General features: G+C 50.8%; 2 protein-coding genes across 11 annotated transcripts in view; both read left to right on the top strand.

The window, feature by feature from the left end:
* ANKS6 (ankyrin repeat and sterile alpha motif domain containing 6) overlaps nt 1-11,191 on the top strand; it is a 66,689-nt gene extending 55,498 nt beyond the window's left edge. For 9 of the 10 annotated variants that reach the window (XR_010407766.1, XR_010407765.1, XR_010407764.1 and 6 more), the window contains one exon: nt 1,333-11,191. The gene's annotated coding sequence lies outside the window, so the exon portion shown is untranslated. The remainder of the gene's footprint in view (nt 1-1,332) is intronic. The other variant, XR_010407771.1, reaches the window with a different exon arrangement.
* A 160-nt stretch (nt 11,192-11,351) lies between these two features.
* GABBR2 (gamma-aminobutyric acid type B receptor subunit 2) overlaps nt 11,352-19,667 on the top strand; it is a 344,696-nt gene continuing 336,380 nt past the window's right edge. Inside the window, exon 1 of the mRNA XM_054509321.2 lies at nt 11,352-16,253. Coding sequence (XP_054365296.2) covers nt 15,927-16,253 — 327 coding nt within the window. The 5' untranslated portion in view covers nt 11,352-15,926. The remainder of the gene's footprint in view (nt 16,254-19,667) is intronic.

The following is a 19,667-nucleotide window of genomic DNA, read 5'->3' as shown; positions in this document are numbered from 1 at the left end:
CCCTTGGGGTAGCCGAGGTCCTCCCACCCCTTTTCCACTTGTTCAGAGCTATAGGAACCACCTCATTGTCATCTCAGGGGAGCCCCTGAGCCTCAGCAGCTGGGTTTGGGGAGCCCTGGGGCTGCCAAGGCTATAAGAGAGCCTGAGCTGGGGGAAGGGAGGGGAGCCCTGGGCAGCAGCCTCTGTAATTTGGTTCCCAGGCAGGAAAATGAGGACTGTGGTGCTTTCATATTTCCCAGGAGTTACTTTTTGCTCTGAAAAGAACTTGAGAAATACCTAATAGAAGAGCTAAAGCCCCCACCCCAAATGTTTGATAGGGGAACTTGCATACAAGGCTTGTCTCGGACAGCTGCAAGAGGGGTGGATCTCGGTATACAGAGGCCTTAGCTGGGTTTAGTCATGTATACATCCAGATGGTCTTAACGCCGCCTTACTATCCCAAGGCTATGTCTTTGGAGCAGATCTCTGGGAGTGGGGAAGGCAAGCAGAACCCGCATTCTGAGGACAGGGGAGGGATGTGGAGCCTCTAGTGCCGGGGTGCAGCTCCCAGGTCAACCAGAAGTCATGTCCCCTTGGTGACCCCCTCCAACAGTTTCTATTCTAAGGGCAGGGGCATAGCAATCCTAGATGTTTTGAGCCTGGGAACTCTCTAAACCTCGGAATCTCTCAGCCTTCTCATCTGTAAGATGGGGATAATAAATTTCTCCTCTTATGATGGCTATGAAAATTAAATGAGAAAAAGAAACCTTAGTGCTTAGCACACAGTAGGTGCTTTAAACATCTGTAAAAATTGCGGGGCGCCTGGGTGGCTCATTCGGTTAAGCGTCTGCCTTTGGCTCAGGTCATGATCTCAGGGTCCTTGAATCAAAGCCCCACGTCGGACTCCCTGCTCAGTGGGAATCTGCTTCTCCCTCTCCCTCTGCCCCTCTGCCCTCTCCCCACTCATGCTCTCTCTCTCTCACAAATAAATAAATAAAATCTCAAAAAAAATCTATAAAAATTGCAAACACTTCATTTCCACTCTCTGAAGCTTCTTTGGAAAGGTTTCCATGGTAAATCTCACTTTCCAGAAACTGAGCTCAAAGCAGTGGGGTGACTTGTGGGAAATCCCAGATCAGCCACATGTTGGAGTGGGGTCTGTCTGACGTGTGTCCAAATCTCCTCCTGTCTCGCCACAACTATGAATGTATGACTTTCTGAACACTTTAAAGAAATCAGGGAAATGAAAATGAACTTGAGATATGTCTATTTCCTTGAGATATGACACCTGAGAAAAGTGAGAACTGAAAAATGCCAATTTTCAACTTTGTATTTTACTTCCTTTCCTTACAGTTTCCTGAGAGGGGCCCAGTTTGGAAACCGATTTTGTTGCACCATCTTTCCTTCATATTCTGCCTTGCTATTTGCAACTGTGGTGTTGTTTGTGAAGACAATGTCTAGTGTGTTTTCGGGGAAGTTGACACCCGGAAAACAAAGCCTTCTTTAGTGATGAATACTCAGCCTGGGTACAGAGCAGAGAACATCTCCTGATGCAACAGCTCAAAACTGGGCCACAGAGAGAGAACCTGGAGAAAAGACCAAGTTTCTTCCCCTCTCTCTGCATTTGTACATTTAGAGAATTACAGCACAGCAAACTGGGGTGGGGGGGCATGACCTGCCCAAGGTGATAGCGCTGGTAAATTGTGGATTTGACTACATCAAAATTAAAGATTTATTTATTATTATTTATTTTATTTTATTTTTTACAGATTTTAATTATTTATTTGTCAGAGAGAGAGTACAAGCAGGGGGAATGGCAGGCAGAAGGAGAAGCAGGCTCCCTGCTGAGCAAGGAGCCCGATGCGGGACTTGATCCCAGGACCCTGGGATCATGACCTGAGCAGAAGGCAGATGCTTAACCGGGTGAACCACCCAGGTGCCCCTCAAGATTTCTTTTTAGATGAAGGTCACAAAGTTAACAGATAGGGAGGAGATGTTTTCAGTGCCTAAATCTGATAAGGGATTCCTAAGGGGTTAATAGCTAGATTATACAAGAACTATTTGCAAACCGGGAACAGGCCATTTCACATAAGTAGAAACTAGTTTAAGTATATGCAGAGATGCTCAACCTCACCAGTCATTGAGAAAAATGCAAATTGCAACAGCAAGATTCCATTTCATACCCATCATTTAAAAAATTCAAAGGTTGGATAACGCTAAGTGCTGTGAAGGATGCGGGCCGTGGAAACATCTGGAGAGCAGTCTGGCAGATTTTCGTGACGTTGGGTCTGTCCCTGCTGCGGAGCCAGCCCCGGGCTGTGTGTCCCTGAGGTGCGTGTCTCTTGTCCTCTCCTGCTAGGCTCTGTATTGTGGGGGCCTGGTCCCTTCAGGGTGCGTTTCCCAGGTTCCCGTCAGCTGACTTGCAGTGGGAGGCACTGACAGGAAGTTGGAGGATGGAAAGAAGGGAGAAGCCAGGGCATCTCTCTTCCTCCTCTTGACCTCAGGTGGCATCTGCAAGGGGCAGCTGTGCCTCCTCCAAGGGGCCAGGACAGGTGAGTGATGACTCCAGCTTTGCCAGGTAAGCCCACCTCTCTCTGACGCGCCGGTAGCACTTCCCTGCTGTTGCTAACTTCTGAGTGCCACCCCCCCCCATAGCTTCTCAGCCCTTTCATTCCCCGAGTAACCAGTTCCCCGCATGCAAGTCCCCGTGTCATACACACTCAAGCAGTTTCTGTTTCCTCGTTAGTCTGATTCCCATCCCTAGAATTCAGGCAGGCCCAAATCCTAGGTGTGCAGCTTAGAGCGACTCTCCTGCAGGTGCACAAGGACAGATGTCCAAGAACATCTACAGTGTGTGGGAAAATGGAAAGGGGGGGGGCGTGACCACCCATAGCCAGAGGAACGGATATTGTATGAGGATGAGTAACATGTGACATGTAAGCACATTGGAGGAGTGACCATGTTGGGGGCTGGGGGAAGAGTGGGGGTCAGGGATGAAGGGAAAAACCAAGCAGGAGAAGGACGCTGCATGGAATGAATGATGAGTGTGCCTTAAGCCAGGGAGGTGGTTAATGTGACCTCTGCAAATGAGGGTGAAACATGTACAGTATGCCTTGAAAAGGTGAGCGCCACAAGAATAGGATCATACAGACAGAATAACGTGTGAAAACGAGCAGAGGCCTAAACATGGCCTATCTGGGGGGGCAGCCGGAGGGCCCGTGGCTGGGGCACGGGCCCGTGGTCAGTGCTGTGCCCGCCAGAGTCACGGAATGTCAGCTCTGCCCAAGAGATCTTGATCGGTTCAGCCTCTCATGCTTATGGCTCGGCAAACAGGGCCAGAGGGGGCCAGGGATGCCCAAGGTCACGCTGCGGCAAAGCTCATCTGGAGGCCAGGTTTCCCGACCCCTTCTGGGGAATTTGCTCTTGTTTCCTACTGAGTTCTCCACTCTGTGTCAGGCACTGCCCTCAGGGGGTGCACTCGTGGGAGCGGGACGGACCCAGAGTCAAACAGCTCTGCTGTGTGGAGTGCAGGGGCCACGGTATGCTGAAGTCCTCTCCCCTTGAATCTGGGCTAGGTCTGTGACTTGTTTTCCTATGGAACGTGATGGAGGTGACATTGTCCCTGTTCTGGGCCTAAACCTTAAGAAAGCTGGGGGTTTCTGCTTCTGTGCTCCCAGCGCCCTTCACGGACACACAGAAGCTGGCTGCCCTGCTGGAGAGACCTCATGCAGAGAGAGCATGTACAGAGGCCATGTGGACAGGGAGAGGCTCCAAGATGAACTGGAGAGACAGAGAATCCCAAATGTGCCAGCCTCCTCAGCTGAGCCCAACCTCCGGCCAGCCTGCCAACTGAATGCAGCCCCATGAGTGACCACCAGCAGGACCGGCAGAACTGCCCAGCTGAGCCCAGCTCAGATGCTAGTCATAAGCAACATGCTTGCTATTCTGAGCCAGAGTCTTGGAGTGGTTTGTTCTGTCAGTAACACAACAGGCACTCTGTCAAGTGCACAGTGAGAAAAAGAATGAGGACAGGGTACATGGAGGGCCAGAAGGAGTGACAATGAATCTGACCGGGAGGATTGGGAGAGCTGAGCAGGGCAACAGGAGAAATGATAGAAAGTGAAGACGAATCTTGGGCGTCACGAGTGCGTTTCAACAGATGCTCTCCAAGGACCTCCCAGGCCCTGGGCAGGGCTAAGGAGGAGGCAGAGAAAGATGGCCGCAGCCTGGTGGGAGAGGCAGTCTTGAGCACCAGCAGGGAGAGTGCGAGGTTGGACCTGCTCGGTGCCCAGCAGGAGGTGAGGGACAAGGGCTGAGCGTGCAGAAGGCAGGGGGGTCGTCCCCTTGCAGGGACAACCAGGGAAGACTTTACGGAGGAGGTGGAATTTAATGTGGGGCCTGAAAACCAGGTGCAGTTTAGAGCTGGAGAGAAAAGCTTTCCCAGTGGAGGGTTTCATGTGCACAGAGGCACAGAGATGGGATAGTTGGCTTGTCGGGGACTGGAAGTAGCTAGTACCGAAGCAGATCAGATCACCACAATGAGGGACGCTAGTCCTGCTCTCTGTCTTGGCTAAATCTCCCCCAAATACACATATGCAGAGATACTGTAACATAACAGCAAGCCCTAGTAACACTCTGGTTATGTGGGGTAGGGAGGAGATGAACCCCAAATGAATATTTCTCCCAAAGTCAGTTCATGTTATCATTGTGGATTGGGAGACAAATAAATGCCTAAGAATAGACACAGAACATTAATTTTTCATTGATCATAATATCACTTTCATGAACATTAAAAATGTAGACTTTGGCAAGAAATAAATTTCAGAGAGAGAAAAGAGATATTTGGAAGGGTGTGGCATCTCCTTTCACATCCCCTTGATCTTTCTGCCAGTCACTTGGGGAGAGTGGGCCTATTAGGATATCATAGTGGGAGTAGTAGAGCATAGGGTAATAGGGCAGAAGGCCCTGGAGGCCTCCAGACCCAGATTAGAATCCCAGCTCCACCCTTTTCTAGTTATAAAGTGCCAAACACAGAGTGAGGCACATGGTAGAAGCCCAACGTGCAGTAGTTAAAATTGCCCATGAATCCTCATTCATCCTATTTTTAAAAAAGGAAGCTGAGGCTAAGGAGCTTCCCACATGCCAGCATCCTGGGAACAAAATGCAGTCTCCATGTCTCCTTAGGTTCCCTCCGTCTCTCCTCCCTGCACCGTCCCCTCCCTTCCTTGCTCTTAGGGCTTGTGTTGTTACATGCCAGGGATGTTGAAGTGAGAAAGCTTGAACTCCAGGTCTTATGACCCTTTTGGGATGTCTTTTGAGGACCTCCAAAGAGACAACAAATCAAATGACCGCCTTGGAGACTCATACCAGCATAAGATAACGTCCAGAGAAGAACATGCAAGCCACAGGGAATCTTGCTAAAAGAAATGGCAAAGAAAACAATGAGGCATCAGGTACCCACTTTTTTTTTTAGATTTTATTTATTTCTATTTTAGAGAGAGAAAGTATTTTATTTTATTTATTTTTATATTATTCACGAGCCGGGGGAGGAGCAGAGGAGGAGGGCAGAGGGAGGAGGGAAAGAATCTCAAGCGGACTCGGCTGTGCTAAGCATGAGCCTGACAACCCTGAGATCATGACCTGAGCCAAATGCAGGAGTCTGATACTTAACCAACTAAGCCCCCCCCCAGGTGCCCCAGTCAGGCCCACTTTTAACAAAGGGAACAAAACCAACAGGAGAAGCTAGTAAATCAACTCTTCACTTAACCTTGAAACTGTGGTGTGATGGAAAAGACCGGTTGGACTCTTAAGTCCAGAATTACAGCCCAAAGTTTGTCCCTTCTTCTGTCCTGTCTTGACGTTCAGCCTAAGACTCCATTTTATCTTCTGTAAAATGGGCATGAGAATGCCTTACAGATTTATTAATGAGATCATTTAATGAGATAATATAAACAAAGGACATTGAACACTAGACTATATTGAATAGATAGATATTCGGGGGGAACCCCTGAGGCTGTGTGTCTATACCTTCCTCCTCTGCAGAGGGCCTCTCCAGATTCTCCCCCAGATTTTCTAAAGGGTCCCTAACTCCCCCCAACAAGTTTATTTTTTAGAGACTTAAGGGTTTTATTTTGTTTCTATTATAAGATTAAATCTAATATTGAAAAAAATGGAAGCATAGATAAACAGAAAATTGAAAAGGAAAAGCAATAGTAAACAATAGAAGCCGAATGTAGTGGGGTTTTTTTTTTCCCAATCTTTTTGTTGTTGTTGGATTTTTTTTAAATGAACTGAGTCATCCTCTGGCTGAATGTCTCAAAATGAAAATATAAGAGGAAGAAAAATAGAACCAAAAGCAATAATAAAACAGCAAAATGATACAGGAAGCTTTTTTTTTTCTTTAATAAAAGAGATACATGCTCATAGTAAAAAAAAAAAAAATCAAACAGTACAGGAGGATAGAAGGTGAAAAATAAATCTGTTTTTACCCTTCCATTACCTCTCACTCCTGGTCCTATTAGCCAGAGGTCACTGTTCTTGACAGCAAGAAACTTTTTATTTGTTGTTTTCACATTGCAAGTGATTGTATCTATCTTTTAAAGGAGAAGATGGAATTTAGAAAAGCCCCAGAGGCATCTAATTTGCTAAAAGATAATGAACATTGTATAAAAGAATTAAGTGCTTTCCAAGATCCTGACAAAATAAAAATATCAATCAAAAAAACTCCCCAAAGGAAGTCCAGATGGCCATGCAGTTGAACTTTATCATGCTCATCAGCCTAGCAATCTCCATGCCCTTGAAATACCCAGGAAAACAAACAGAAAGCAACACCTGATACATAGAATGAATTCTTCATCAAACTGACCAAAAACTGGAGCAAATCATACGAAGTTGTTATCCTGTTCAGGGTCCCTGGTGAACACAGGAGCAGAGTTCCTTCTAAACCAATCCTTTAAACATAGACACAGATCCATCTGAAGTCAGAAGATCTTACACCTACTTGTCTATGGCAGACTATTGGGAGGATAGAGTATCATTAATCCACAAAGTGGATCATCCCAAAGCATCTGACAACGTACGCTGTATTTCCAAATTTTAGAAGCACCTGGAAAACAATAGAACATGCTGGATTTTATTAAAATCACCTATGGAATTTGAACGGCTGGAATATTAAGAAAAGGGCAAAGAGTAGCTAAAATATCACCAAAGTCAGACGCCGGCCTATCTGTGTCCTTTGTTATGTAATAGAATATGGAGCTGGGTTGGGGGGTGGGGCAGAGGGAATAACTGATTTCATTAGGAAAAAGCTAATGAAAAGACTCACTGTTGTTATTTAAAGCTTGGAATAAGATTGGCAGGATAGGATGTACAGCTTCCTGTCTCAGTGTGCTCCTGAAAACCAGGCCATAAATAAGATCCTTGAAAAGCAAATCATATTTACCTGATAGGAAGTATATTATAATTGAAGCTTGGTTTGCTGATCAAGGATTTGGCATTCTATTAATCCAGTGTAGCTTTCCCTCCTCCCCCGAAGCTGTGCCAGACCCAGGGAAGTGAGATGCCCCCACTGTCACCTGGCCCTCAGCACCCTGGAAGGAAAGAGTGATCCTCTGCCCTTTGGGAGGAACCTCATGAAGAGCCACACTGAGAGGCCTTCCCCATGCTACCCCCTCTACCCATGGTAGAAACACGATGAATAATGCACACCTATTCATTCAACAAACCCATATTGCGTGCTTTGTGGGTGACTATGGTCTCACACGTGGAAAAGGACCCAGAGATGTGGACTAACTATACAATGCAGTGTGGTGTCAGAGAGTCTTTCTAGAATATGCTGAGACCAAAAAAAAAAAAAAAAATGAAACACTGTATTTCATCGAATTGAAGACACCATTATTTTATGTATCACCAAGAAAGGTAAAAAAATACTGTGAATTATAAGATGCCATCAAGGGCAAGGTGCATCCTGATCCTGGAGATGAATACAAATATGTGTCTCAGAATGGGTGAAATGTGGTAATTAACTTTTAAAGAAGTGATAAGCGGTATGTCTCAGCAGGAGCCAAGCCTCACCATGGGAGCTGAGAGAAGGAATCCATTACTTCTGTGGGGTGACTAGGGGAGTCCTCACAGGGACATGACATTTGATCTGGGTTGTGCAGGATTTCACCAATGGGAGGAAGATTGGGAAAAACATTCCAGGTTGAAGGAATAGTATGAACAAAGGTCTGGAGGCCGAAAAGGGCAGACATGGTGATGGACCCACTAATACATGCTGAGTAGTTCAACTACAGAATGTGGGAGTGGGGGAGGTACAGCTGGTTGTGAAGCTGGAACCACTGAAACCACATTGTCAGGAGCCTGGAACCCCAGTCTTGGGAGTTAGTGCCCCATAAGACAACAGGGAGCCATAGAATGTTTTGAGCTGGGAGGACATGATTGGAGCCAAACTCTGGAGAGGCTCATCTGGCAGGGTAAATGAAGGGTAGATCAAAGGGTGAGACCAGAGGTGGGGATGCAGGTGAGACTCACAACCAGCCCTCTTGGGGGCGGGTAGAGAGAAAACCAAGGGGCTGCACATGGATCCCATGGGATGAAGTTGGATTGTAAAAGGCTAAGGCAAGCACAAGACTATGAGAATAAAAGATCTACAGTCACATATAACAACATGGATGAATCTCACTAACTACGTAGAGTGAGAGAAGCCAGACACAAAAGAGGACAGACAGGTGATTCTATTTACATCAGGATCAAGAAAAGGCAAAAACTGATCTATAGTGTTAACAGTAAGGATGCTGGTTACCCTGAGGGAAGGTAATGACTGGCAGGGACCCCATGGGGGCTTTCGGATGCTGGTCATGTTCTGCCTCTTGGTGCTGTTTACGTGGGTGTATTCACTTTATGAAAATTAGTTGAGCTGTGCATTAACATTTGCACACTTTTCTGTATGTATGTCATGGTTCAATACAATTGGCTCCCTTGCCCCCCCAAATTAGGGACACAGAGAGACACTGGGAGCAGGGGTCTAAAATGGAGGCACCTGCTGGAACACACAAGCACTCAATGCCAGAATGAGTCACAGACCACTCCAGAGGCTTCATACAGTGCACTTGGAGCAAGCATAGGTGGATAAAGAATGCAGCTTTTTCACCTCCAGGCCTGTGAGAGAGGCACACTGGACATTCTGGTGGAGAATGACCAGCAAACAGAAATAGAGAGGTGAGCATAATTACGAGGGAAGGAGAGATGAGGATGCATTCAATCAGCCCACGTCTCCAGGTCCATGAGGTACCTGTGAGGGCAGGGCGGGAAACTGCGGATGATATCCAACCAGAGCCTCTAAGGATCTTTGGGAGATGAGTGAATGGAAGGGCCAGGAGGTGGGGGACACAGCAGTGTTTGGGTGTCCCGAGAGGCTAAAAGGGCGAGGTCAGCCATATGGGATTTGGGTGTTGACCCTCAGCGGCATTCGAGAAGTACTGATTTTACAAATACTGTGTGATTGCACAGAGAGGAGAGGGATGGTGCCTAGGCGTGGATGTGGGTTCACCAAGAACCAGCCAGCCACACTCACCTGTATGTGTGGTTACTACTCTGGCAGGTCAGAGAAATTAAGGAGACAGAGTGCATGGGGGCTTCAGTAAGAGCTGTAGCAAGAATTCTCTTGACATTTTGGCATGCAAGCTGGACAAACATGGGCTGCGGAAAGCAGAGGTTGGGGGAAAGCTTCATTGGTCTGGTCACATGACCATAGGGGGCCGATGGCTGCTAGCGTGGGCAGTCCCAAAGCTCTTTGACACTCTCCTATTTCACACTTGGACCGATGCTTTAGCTTAGGAAAGCAAATGAGATTGTCCAATAGCAATGGCACCAACTGAGGAGATGGCGAATATGCTAGAAAAGAGACCCATGATGCAAGATGCCCTCAGTAGGCTGGAACATGGGGACGTAATCACGGGTGAAATGTTTCAGCCCTGTTCCGAGATGCCTGAATTACACTGCTGGTAAATAGGATCAGAGAGACCTGGCTCGCTGCTCCCTTGAAACAGACAGCAACAAGTCCACAGAGAGCAAACCTAGGGCTCTCGGAGAGCCACAAGCTTTCTATGAGCCACAGGGTGATGTGGCTGCCACCAAATGCCAGCACAGCATCCCGGCGGCCTGAGCACAGAGGGGTGGGCCTGCTATTCCACGTGCCTCTTCGTCTGTATGGAGGGCTTGTGGTCAGTTCTGGACATCACCCTTGAAGAAAGCCAGGAGCAGACTACTGGCCAGGGAAAGTTGAGGAACCTGGGCGCATTTCTCCTGAGGAAGAGGTGACTTAGTTGGGGGTGGAATGTGGCGTTGTTTGTGAGCTGTCCTTGGTGAAGGGCACCACGGGTGAGGGAGAGCACCACGGACCCCGGTGGCAGATTGGGATCCAGAGTGGATGCGACAGGAAGACTGACTTTGGTGGAGCCTCAGAAATCATGCACAAAACCCCCATCGACCAAATAATGGAGTGGGAGCCTCAGGAGGCACTGATCTTAACATTTCTGGTGGTATTATTACTACTATTATTATTAGTCGCATGCCTAATAAGAGTTTAGTACTGCGGTAAGTGCTTTATATGCATATATGCATTATTTTACTTACCAAGGGGGTTAAAGATGTGAAAATTGCTTAGAACAGTGCCTGGCACATGTGAGTACTCAAAATACACTAGCTGTTGTAATTATTTAATCCTCATGATAAACTTGATATGAAAGAGGAATTGTTTATTCCCACTTTACAGGTGAGGAAACTGAAGGTCAGGAGAGTAAGTGACTCCCCCAGAATTGAGTCACTAATAACTGGTGAGCCAGACTTTGAGTCCAGGACCGCCTGCTTCCTACGGTTTGGTGAGGGGTTGGACCAGAGATTTTGCCGTCTGTCCAAGGTTCTGTTCCTAAACTGTGCCCCTTCCTAAAGCATCTTCTTGTTTGTGAAACCTGTAGATGAGAGGGGGTTTTGGCATCCTTGCCAGTATGTGTCCTTTTGGACACCACTCGGGTTTAAGCTAAATTTCCTGCCTGTGTCTGCCCAGGGCTTGTCCAGCCGACACCGAGCAAGGTGACTCCCCCATCCTTCCACTGTTCTCAAACCGACAAAGAGCACGGGTGGAAGGAGACGCTCCAGGCTCTTCTGGTCTACCCCGGGCTCGGCATTGACTCCGGAAGGGTTCAGTCATAGACTCTCTCCAGGCCAGATGCTCTCCTCCAATAACTCAGGAGGAAGGCCAGCTTCATCTCTCATTTGGTGAGGGACTCTGGCCAAGTCATTTTACATTTTCCTTTTTTTTTTTTAAAGATTTTATTTATTTGACAGAGAGAGCACAAGCAGAGGGAGAGAGAGGGAGAAGCAGGCTCCCTGCCCAATGCGGGGCTCGATCCCAGGACCCTGGGATCATGACCCAGGCTGAAGGCAGCCGCTTAACCGACTGAGCCACCCAGGCGACCCCATTTTACATTTTTCTGGTGTCGATCCTCAGGAGCATTCTTTAGTTCTTTAAGACTATTAACTCCTCAGTCATATAAAGGTATCTTCCAGGAGAGACATGTGGAATAGAGAAATATGCAGGAGTTTGGGGTCAAACAGACTGGATTTGGGCCCCGTCACTGTCTCTGCCAAGTATCATTAGGCATGTTAGTTAATCCGTCTGGACTTCAGTCTTGTAATTTGCAAAACTGGGATCCTAACACCTATTTTTCTGGCAGTTATTAAGATTAAGATGATGCATACCAAGGTGTCTAGCACAGAGTAGGTAGGTGTTTAATAAATGGTAGCTATTATTATTACCCGAACTGTGTCACCAGACCACATTGATGCCTGAAACCCAATTTTATGGTTTAAAAACATGCCTTGTGAAAAGGGAAGAGCAACTTAGATTCATTCAGCTCATCTTTTTTGGAGCCAACATTCATAACTTACCTATTTAAAAAAAAGAATTGAAAACAAACAAGGTACTTAAAAAAACAGCTGAGCTACTTGGTTGAAAGAAACATTTCAATGTAAACAGGAATAAGAAATACATGGGGGAAAGAGAAGAAATACATGGGAGATACTTGTAAGATGGCTTATGGGTTTTTTAAATTTTGGGGGTTTTGTGCTTTTTTTTTTTTTTTTTAAAGAAAAAAGTAAAAGAAGACCTCCCTGTTGCTGGAGTAAGAACAGAGGCAGACAGGGATGGCAGGTCAGACTGGGAACAGGGTATTGGAAACTGGAGCCAGTTCCTGGGAGGAGGCAGCTGCAGGAGGGCAGATCCCTGCCTCTGGCACCAGGGCAGGGAGGGGTGTCCAGCCCAGCCTGAAAAAAGGATAGATAGCAAGAGGGGGGGTGCCTGGTTTTGGGATCCTGCTCAAAGGCAAGCCAGATGGATCATGGAGCCCCCAAAATCCTCAGATAGGGACTTGGCATCATCTTTCAAAGCAGCCCCAACCTCTAAGCCAGGGTTTGGAGACTGGCTTCTGGTTCTTGTGTGCAGGGAAAGGGCATGGGAGAAAGAATTGCTAAGGAGGCAGGATTTGGGGAAGATGAGAATTTAAGCCATACAGACCTGGACTGACATGCATGTTTTATTATTTTCTAGGTGCGTGACCCTGAGCATGATGCTTTCTTAAGTCTCTACTATGTCCCTTGTAAGGTAGATGAGCCTATAAATCAGTGTTTACTATGGTCCTGGGACTTGGCATCTGCTGATGCATATTATTCCCATTAATAATGAGAAGAACAGTTATTAATCTAGCCACTTCTCATCACCTCCTCTGCGCCCTGGTTCCTGCCACCAAGCGCAGCTTATCATAACAGTCTCCTAGCTGGTTTCTCTGCTTCCCCCTTTTGATCCTGTTCAAATATGTCAGATCATGTCACTGCTCCACTCAGTACCCTCCAGTTGTTCTCCACTTTGTCAGGTGCAGTCAGTCCTACTTGATCCTGCCTGCCTTTGACCTTGGATACTACCACTTTTCCCCTTGCTCACTTTGCTCCAGCCACACCAGCTTCCTGACTGTTCCTTGAACATGTCAGGCACACTCCTGTCTCGGAGCCTCTGCCCTTGCTGTTCCTCCACCTGGGACACTATCTGCATGTCTTGCTTGCTCGTCTCCTTTAGGTCTTTGCTGAAAAATCACCTCCATGAGTCCTTCTCTGACCCCCCCATTTCAAATTGCAGCCCCACCCTATCAGAGTCAACCCTCTTTCCTGCTTTGTTTTCTATAGCACTTTTCATAAGCTGTCATACTAAGATATCTTCTTATTACTATTTCTGTTTATTGTTTCTTTCTCTCCACTAGAATGTAAATTTTATGAGAGCAGGGATTTTAGTTTGGCTTGTTTATTCCTGCCTCCTCAGCTCCTAGGACACTGCCCAGCACACAGTAGAAGCTGCAAAACATTTGTTGAAGGAATGAATGATTATTTTAAAGCAAGAGGCTGGACTCCAGCTGTAGGGGAATATGGACTCGAGGCTGGTGACCAAGGCAGGAACTCAGACCTAGGAAGCATGCCAGGAGTCCAGTTATCCAAACTGGAACACAAGCCAGGGTAGGATCTGGGAACCAGAGGGATGCCCAGGCATCAGAAGTGGGCATGAGATGAGAGAGCCTGGCCTGGATCCAGGCTGACGGAGAGTGAGGCTGGCACTCTTCGGGTCAGGGCTGGTCCCAGGCCACATATCTTGGGGCCAGGTCACCCCATAAGTGGAGACAGAGGGGCTGAAAGGCAGGGGTCAGGCAAGGCCTTCAACCACTTAGAAAATGTCAATCAAAGTTATCCTAGCTTTCAACTTATTCCCAGATGTAGGTGTCTGTGGATACTCCATATTGGCACAGCTTACAAGGAAAGCACAAATGACTAAGGGAAAAAAAGGAAAAAAAGTGAAAATGCTCATTGAGAAACCTGAACTGAGAAGTTGAGGAAGGGCCGATGCCAGAAGCCGATGGCTAGAGGACAGCTGTGATGTCAAGTGAACACCAGCTAAGAGAGATTACCTTGTCCTCTGGACCGTTTTTGGTCTTGTTCGTGGAGATGCTCAGGTGAGCTCTGTCCATGCAAAGCTCTGTCCTTTGGCTAAGTGAAGCTCAGGAGTGATGTGTGCAGAAGCCTAGAAAGAGGAGTTGGGAACAGGAGTACTTGGCCTGGGCTCCCCAGAGCTGTCCAAGGTACTCTCCAGGATTGGGCACAACCTCCCCTCTCTGTCCTCATGCTTCCTGATTAACTAGCCTGTGATTCAGGGCTGCCCCTACCTCACTCCAGAAGAGCAAGTCTGTGGACTTCATCTGGTCCAACTCCTTCACCACATACCTGAGGGAACCGAGGTTCTGAACAATTGAAAGTCAGGGCAGTGCCCCTCCCATAGTGGAGGTTGTCCCCCATCCTGGCTCCCACTGCACTATGTACAGAGCTCCTGCTGGCTCTGGGTTCCAGTCCTACCCTGGTAGCTCTGTGTACTTGGACAAGCTGTGGAACCTCCCTGAGCCTCAGTGTATTCACCTGTAAATCGAGGATCATAAACACAGGACTTCGTTCACTGGGCTGTTGTGAGGATTACATTATAAGGCAGGTAGTAAATGCTCAGTGAAGGTTAAACTTCCAACCTTGTTGCAAGGTCGTGGATATGGCCCACAATGGTTGGCTCAAGCACAAGGATGTTTTCTCATTTGATGTCCTACTGTCTCCTCTCATTAATCACCCCTTGGGATTTTATATTTTAATGACCCACAATTTCTCTTCTTCAAGCGTGGAGGGGCTCGGTCAGATCACAGGACTGCTTTGCCTAAGGTTAGCCAGTGCAGCCTGCGCGACCCGGCCAAGAGAGGACCAAGTCAAGGGAAGCAGGGATCTGCTCCGAGTAGTGCTCCCACCCAGAGGGAAAATTCTAGGGCGGAGCCCTCTGGGAGTGGGGACGCGGGGAGGTCAAATGCCTGGAGGGGGCGCAAGGTGAGGACCCTAATCTCTTCTGAGGTTGGCAGAGGACGGCTTCTCAGTCTGGTGGGGAATTCGGAGGGCTCTCAGTCAAGGCCCTGAGCTCTGGACACCCTAGCACCAAAGGATGTTAGAGTGCCGGCGGCATCTTTGGCCGCCCCTTCGGGCTCGGTTAGGGCCTCCGCGGACACCCGCGCAGAACAGAAGAGCATAAGGCTGCAGGTGCCTCTAGGACGCCTCCGTGGCGCGCTCGCAGCGCAGACCTTCCCAGACAGACCTCCGAGCAGCAGTCCCAAACCACCGTGCAGGAAAAGCTCGGCGGAGCGGCGGCGGCCACTGCGTGTGCCAGCACGCACGGCTCGGTCCCCCAACCCCTGTCCCCGGGCGCTCAGGTCCCCGAAGGTCCGCGGACAGCGACAGCCCGCTCGGCGGAGGGCCGCGGGGCGCGTGTGTGCGTGTGCTGGGAAGGCGGCCTTCCCCGCGGCCGCCCCTGCGCCAGCGCCTCCCCCTCCCCCGGCGCGCACGGCCCGTCCTCGTCCCCGGAGGCGGCCCGAGCCGCCGCCGAGCAGCCTCGCCTTCGCCTCCCGCGTTTCCTGACGCCCGCCCTCCCCCGGCCGGGCTTCCAGGGGCTGCCGCCGAGCAGCTCCCGGCGGGAGAGCGGCTCAGAGCGCGCACGGGGGCGGGCGGAGGCGGCCTGGTTCGGGGTGGCCGCGCCGGAGAGAGGCGCGCGCGAAGACGCCGGCCCCCCCTCTCCGCGTTTGCTCTCTCGCTCCCCGCCTCCCGCACTCCGCTCGCTCCCGCCCCTTCCCGGCGTGATTGATCCGTCACGGGCGCCGCCGCTGCCGCCGCCGCCGCGGCCGTTCAGAGCCGAGCAGGAGCCCGAGCCGGAGCCGGCGCCGGTGCCGGCGCCATTGCGCGGGCGCCGCGGGGAGAGCTTGGCGCGGGGCGGCGGGCCGGGCCAGGCCATGCGGGCCGAGTGAGCCGGCGCCCGCAGCCCGCGGCGCGGCATGGCTTCCCCGCGGAGCTCCGGGCAGCCCGGGCCGCCGCCGCCGCCGCCGCCGCCGCCGCCGCCCGCGCGCCTGCTGCTGCTCCTGCTGCTGCCGCTGCTGCTGCCGCTGGCGCCCGGGGCCTGGGGCTGGGCGCGAGGTGCCCCCCGGCCGCCGCCCAGCAGCCCGCCGCTCTCCATCATGGGCCTCATGCCGCTCACCAAGGAGGTGGCCAAGGGCAGCATCGGGCGCGGCGTGCTCCCCGCCGTGGAACTGGCCATCGAGCAGATCCGCAACGAGTCGCTCCTGCGCCCCTACTTCCTCGACCTGCGGCTCTACGACACCGAGGTGAGTGTCCGGCCGCCCGCGCCGTCGGGGCTGGGGGGGGGAGGGGGCGGCGGGTGAGGGAGTGCCGAACCGAGGGAAGCTTCGACCCTTGGGCAGAGCCCTTGAGATTGAGCCGCCTGTGCCTGCCGAGGGCTCCGCGGGCTGGTGCTCAGTGTTCACCCCGGGGTCCCTCCGGGCTTGGCTGGCACAGCTGGTACCAAGATTTGCTGAGCATCTCCCTCCTCTGGGATTGTGTGTGTGTATGTGTGTTGGGGGGTGGGGGACAGAAGACGGGTTTCCTTTGACCGGAGAAGGAGTGTAGAAGGTGGGGACTGGACCCTCTAAAAGGCCTGCAGTGGTTGCCCAGGTCCCGCTGGTGGGGCTGTGGACTGCCGGGTGGGAGGAACAGGCAGGCGCATTGACTGGAAACTGGGCCACTCGGGGCTAGAGAGGCCATGGCCTGCTCGCGGGCCCCCAGGAGAGCCCGGCCGCGCTTTGAGGTCCGGAGGGCTCCGGGACCCGAGGGGCCAGAGCGCGCAGGAGGGCTGGGCGCGTGGTGCGCGCAGGCGGCTCGGAGCCCGCACCGCGCGGGCAGGTGTGGGGCCGCCGGCTCTAAACGGCTGCTGCCTGAATGTGCCCGGCGCTGCCTGCAGCCGGAGCGATTTTATGGGGAGACTCCCCCTCGGTTTAGTTGCTCAGAGAGTGCCCTGAGCAGGTCTCGCTGCGGACGCGCAGGGGTGTCCGGCAGCGCCGCTGCTGTCGGCCCTGAGGCTGCAGGCGCAGTTTCTCCGGGCGCAGACTTGAAGCACGGACTTGGAGCGCAGCAGCGGGCTGGCCCTCTCGGCCTCCTTCTCCGAGGGGAGCGGCAGAGCCCAGGGCTTCGCATCCCAAGCCCCCCGCCTCACGCCCGCAGCGCGGGTTCTGGCTGAAGCTCCAGCGCGGACCTACACCGCCTGCACGGCAGCTGGAGGGGGTCTGGAGGAGCGATCGCCGGCCGCGCGAGGTCGGGTTTGCGAGTTTTTCCGGACTGAGGGAGCCCCTCCGCTCCGGCCGCCGCGTCTCAGACGCGGCCTGAAGGGGGCAGTGATTTCCTGTGCAGTGCGGTCTGTTGGCGCCTTGAGCACCGCGCCAAGCCGGGCCGGGTGCTGGGCTTGACCCCGGCTTCCCGGAGCTCCCCGGGAGCCTCTGCTCCCAGCCCAGGTGCCTCTCCTCCCCCCCTTCGGAGAGGAGCTTTGCGCTTCCGCGCTGCCCGTGCGGCCTGGGCTCCGCTTCCTTCTCGCCTGATATCCCCCCTTTTTTTTGTCCCCTGAGAAAGAACAGAAATCTGGATGGCATCTTTATTCCCCGCCTCCCCCCTTCACTGATGAACCAGCCTGCTCTGCGCTGTAAATAAAAGGTGAAGGAACGGGTGGCAGTTGGTGGCGGTGCGCGCCGCCTGCTGCAAGCGGAGAGCCTCCTTCTGCCCCGGGAGGATGCAAGCTGGGAGGCTGAGCAGAACTAACCCGAGTGTGGAATTGTTTCTGAATGGCATTCTCGTCGCCCTCATCTTTGCCCGAACATTGCAAGTTTTCCGGGGGACTTGTCTGGCACGCAGAAATGCACAGCGCACCTCAGTTCTGACCTAGGCATGTCCCCTCGGCGCTGTTTCCCTGTTGCCTCCATACATACTCTTTCAGAAGGGACAGGAGAGAGCCGGTTCTTTGGAGACAGAAACAGTTGTAGCTAGGGCAGCCCTGCTTGCATCATCACGGAATGTTGTCATCTGCAGAATGTTTTCATCATCAATTGATTCCCTTCAGAAAGCCTCCCTGAAAGAGATTTCACATTAGCTTGTTTGTGGCAGCGAAGGCATGGGTGCTTGGTTTCAGGGTGTGGGTTGAAGCTTTTACATTTATTTTTCAAGTGTGTCTTGATGACTTTCTGAGTGAGAGGGCCCAAAGGCGAGAAGATGAGGTTCTTCAGTTGGTGGGAATCTTCAGGAAGCAGTGTGGGACGGAGGGCGCAGGGTACTCTCAGCCTCGTGCAAACAGAGAAGCGTCTCTGGCCGTGTGAAGGGGCACAGAGCGAGGGCTTTGCAGTGGGTGGGACCTGGGTTCTAGTCAGATGCCAGTTATCTTCCCCTTGGGTGACCTTGAGTGGGGTCATTGGATCTGTCTTCACCTTAGATTCTCGCATCTGGAAAAGCGGGGCTGTTGCACGTACTAGGTAGGGTGGTGGTGTGACACTCCAGGGGGATAACGGGCCCAGGTGGGGAGTGCCGTGAGCTGGCGGGCCCGGCAGCCAGGCCTCCGTCTGACATGCTGGAAGCACCAACGCAATGTTTCCTGCCTCCCTTCCTGCGTTTTCCTCTGGCGTGGTCACAAGTAAGACGTTGCAGCTTTAGGTGTGATAAAATGGTCACAACTAAACATCAAGACTGCTTGTTTTGTTTTTCTCACTTTTGAAATCTTGTGAAGGATCAGTGAAGTTATCACCAAAAAAAGAAGAATCCTGGCTTACAATCAAATACGTATGTTATCTCCTGCCATGAGGTGTCATGTTTGGGAGAACATGCAGGTGATATAATACTTAATTTTTTCAAGTGGCCCATCTCCATAGAAGAGGTACTTTCTTGCTGAGCTGCAGTAAAGGAATGCTCCGTGTGGGTAATTGCAGCAAGATCCATAGTGATCCGAAGGGTGGTTGGGGCCTGTGTTAGAGCATCTGGGGCCTGTTTTATTCACATGGGCCGTCTTTGCGGATTGTGTGTACTCCCTGATCACTTCCTGGCTGTGTCACTTGTTGTCTGTAGACTTGAACACAAGACGGATGTGGTGAATGGATTTTGGCTGGCTTTGCTGACATTTGCTGTCAGTCAATGGCCAGAGGCTGTGGGCAGCCAGGAGGGACCTTGGTCCATGCAGTCTTCAAAGAGATGGAGATTTACCAAGTAATGGGTTAATCTGACCACTGGGAGAACCTCTCTCAATAAAGGAGCCTCCTGCCTGAATTTCTTTAGGTTGACCCTCTCACTATAATTAGAATAACACTAGAATGTTCAAAGCCCCACTCAGTGCCTTGTGTTCCTAAAAATGAAATATCCCAACAGAGCATCTGCTGGTTAGGACCTCTTTTCTCTGCTCTAGATAAAATCTTATCCCAAAGTAGAGTTGAGTATATAAAAACACAAGTGAGACGACTGAATATACAAATAAAAGAAGCATCAGAAGACATATAGAAGCATGGAGGTTATTATACCAAGAACCTGGGTTATTACAGTTTTGTGTATTACATTTTAGCTCTGAGCTTCCTGACAGTCAAGGTAAAAAGGTAAAAATGGTGGATTACATTACTTACATGTTTGATTAAAAGATTCTGAAGGACGACGTCTTTTTAAAAAAGTTTCATGGGAGATTCAGAATGTTCTTCACATGTTGTTTCTCATCCTTCAGTAGC

The sequence above is a fragment of the Mirounga angustirostris genome, unplaced genomic scaffold, assembly GCF_029215605.1.
Source record: "Mirounga angustirostris isolate CCGP_5_RB_7025 unplaced genomic scaffold, mMirAng1.0.hap1 SCAF_15, whole genome shotgun sequence".
NCBI classification, from domain to species: domain Eukaryota; kingdom Metazoa; phylum Chordata; class Mammalia; order Carnivora; family Phocidae; genus Mirounga; species Mirounga angustirostris.
Note: the sequence above shows the minus strand (reverse complement) of the source record. Positions and strands in the feature narration are given on the sequence as shown.